Source organism: Phaethon lepturus, unplaced genomic scaffold (assembly GCF_000687285.1).
Source record: "Phaethon lepturus isolate BGI_N335 unplaced genomic scaffold, ASM68728v1 scaffold35882, whole genome shotgun sequence".
Lineage (NCBI taxonomy): Eukaryota > Metazoa > Chordata > Aves > Phaethontiformes > Phaethontidae > Phaethon > Phaethon lepturus.
Genome location: NW_010521837.1, coordinates 257 through 2,576, shown reverse-complemented (window position 1 = coordinate 2,576; position 2,320 = coordinate 257). Strand labels below are relative to the sequence as shown.

At 65.5% G+C, this 2,320-nt stretch overlaps 1 protein-coding gene across 1 annotated transcript in view; it reads right to left on the bottom strand.

The window, feature by feature from the left end:
• KLHDC8B (kelch domain containing 8B) overlaps positions 1–1,796 on the bottom strand; it is a gene marked incomplete at its 5' end in the record, with an annotated part of 1,997 nt that extends 201 nt beyond the window's left edge. Inside the window, 4 exon segments of the mRNA XM_010281646.1 lie at positions 1–35; positions 857–958; positions 1,201–1,425; positions 1,632–1,796. The exon segment at positions 1–35 is cut by the window's left edge and continues 37 nt beyond it. Of these exon segments, the coding sequence (XP_010279948.1) occupies positions 1–35; positions 857–958; positions 1,201–1,425; positions 1,632–1,796 (527 nt within the window).
• Positions 1,797–2,320: the final 524 nt, after the last annotated feature.

Here is a 2,320-nt window from a genome sequence, read left to right as displayed (position 1 = left end):
CCCTTCCACCGAGTCCAGCGGGCAGGACTGGTTCCCTGAGGGAGACAGGATGGCATCAGCCCCGCTGCAGCCCTCCACAGATGCCAGGCTCTGCTTTTCCCCCTTCACATGCCTTCGACGCCCCAGCCAGAGCCCCCAGCGGCAGCTGGTCCCCGAGCCCTGGGCTGCGGGGTCTCTGCGATCCCAGAGGCAATTAGCAAGGGCACAAGAGGATTAGCGGCGTCCCCACAGGGAGGGCTGCCAGCACTGATGCCACACGCTGGCTCTGCCCCCGTGCCAGCACCCCACAGCCAGCACTGGGGGATAAGGGAGGGCAGCTCCAGCCACAGCAGGTCTCAGAAGCAATGCCATGCTGCAGGGATCCCGCCAGCACTGCTTGCCTTCCCCAACACCTCCTCCTGCCCTGCGGCATCACCCGGGTGAGCTCAGCAGGGTCCGGCAGCCCTTGCTGCAGGGCTGGGGGTGCTGTGGTGGGCACTGGGCTCCCCAGGCAGCCCTCCTCACTGCATCCCTGCTGCTGAGTGACAGCACTAACCTTTCTCCAGCTCTCTCAGGAGAGGGATGTGGGGCTGCAGCCCTGTGCAGCGGGGCTGAGCCGGCGTGGCATATGCAAGCCCACCACACTGCACGTGAGCCGAGGAAAGCCCAGCCAGGGGTGAAAGGGGCAAGCGGCTCAGTGGGGACAGTCTGTGGGGCATGGCAGTAGGGTGCCCCTAGCACTTGGGGGGCACAGGAGGGACACGGCTGCTGACAGTGTTATAGTATCCCCATGGCTTTGCACAGCTGATCTCCCCGCACTGATCTGCCACAAAGGATAGGGATGGGAACATGGCCACATGCCACCCCCCAGCATTACCGAGGCCGCCCACGGCCACCACTCTTCCTCCCACGCAGCCAGCCACAAAGTCGGCTCTCTTCTCCCTCATGCGGATGGCGCGGCTCGGTTTGCTCCATGCACCTGGGGGCAAGAGGGTGTGAGCATTGCCCACCGGGGCTCCTCTCTGCACACTGAGACCAGGACATCCCCAGGCTAATGGCACCCCGGGGCCAGGGAGCGCAGGGCAGGACCTGCTGTGGGTGCAAGGGGCTGATGCTCAAAGCCTGGATGAACCACATCCCTTGGGCAGGGATGGCCCTCACTGAGACCCATCTCAGACCCACAGGGGATGCTCCCACCCCACCCAGGGACACGGAGCTCACCCTGCGCGGGGTCAAACATCTCCACGGTGTTGACAAAGTGCGGACGGGAGTAAAAGTTGTGGGGTCCTGGCTGCTGCAGCCCCCCTAGGCTGAAGATGATGCCGTCAGTCATGGCGCAGGCGGCAAAGGCGCGGCGGCTGGGCACGCTGGGGTAGCGCGTCCAGCTCCTCGTCTCCAGGTCAAAGGCCTCGAAGGCAGTGACAGGCAGCTTGCCCTGCCGGCCCCCTGCACATAAAGGAGATGCTGTGCCCCAAGCTGGCACCATCAGTCGGCTCAGCAAGAGGGACGGGGCGCACCGACTGCAGTGCTGGCGTGGGAGGGCAGCATGGAGCCACCCTGGGGCGCACCAGGTCACGTCCCGGTCCAGGGAGGCAGGGGAGGGAGAGGGCAGGGGCGTGGGGGGATGCTCAGCTTGCCCCAGCAGCACCTACCCAGGACAAAGATCTTGTTGCCCTGCAGGAAGGCGGAGGCCCCATAGCAGGGGGTAGGCAGGGAGGGCAGGGGCTGCCAGTGGTCCTTCGCTGGTTCGTAGACTCGGACCAGTGCCTGAGGAGAGGTGTCTGCACCCATTCCCCCCAGTGCGTAGACAGCCCCATCTGCAAAAGAGGTGGCAGTGAGGTAGGGATGGCCATGGGCAGTGCCATGGGGCTGGGAGTCCCCCTGTGCCCTCCAGAGCAGGCAGCATGGCCGTGCTGCGCCCTGCTCTGGGGTGGCTGGGGGACAGTGAGTGTGGCCAGGCCTGAGCCTGGCAGTGCCCTGACCCCACTGGGACCCCCTCATCCCCCTCTCTACCCCATCCATCAGGCACAGAGCAGAGCACAAGGCCATCGGCTCTAATTATTCTCGGCAGTACCATCTCCCTGGAGACACCATGGCAACACAGCCATGCTGCCAAATCCTGCTCCCGCTTCTGGCGTGGCCGGTACCCCTGCCTGCTCCCACCGCTGCCCCACCGGCCCCTCTGCCCTGTCCGCCCCACTGCAGCCCAGGGCCATGCTACGGCATCCCCAGCCAGGGAGCAGACATGGGCACCACATATGGCACCAACCCTGGCCCTGAGCCCAGGGTCTCGCGGCCTGTGCCAAGACTTGGAGGCTGCTCAGCAAAGTTGGGGCAGGAA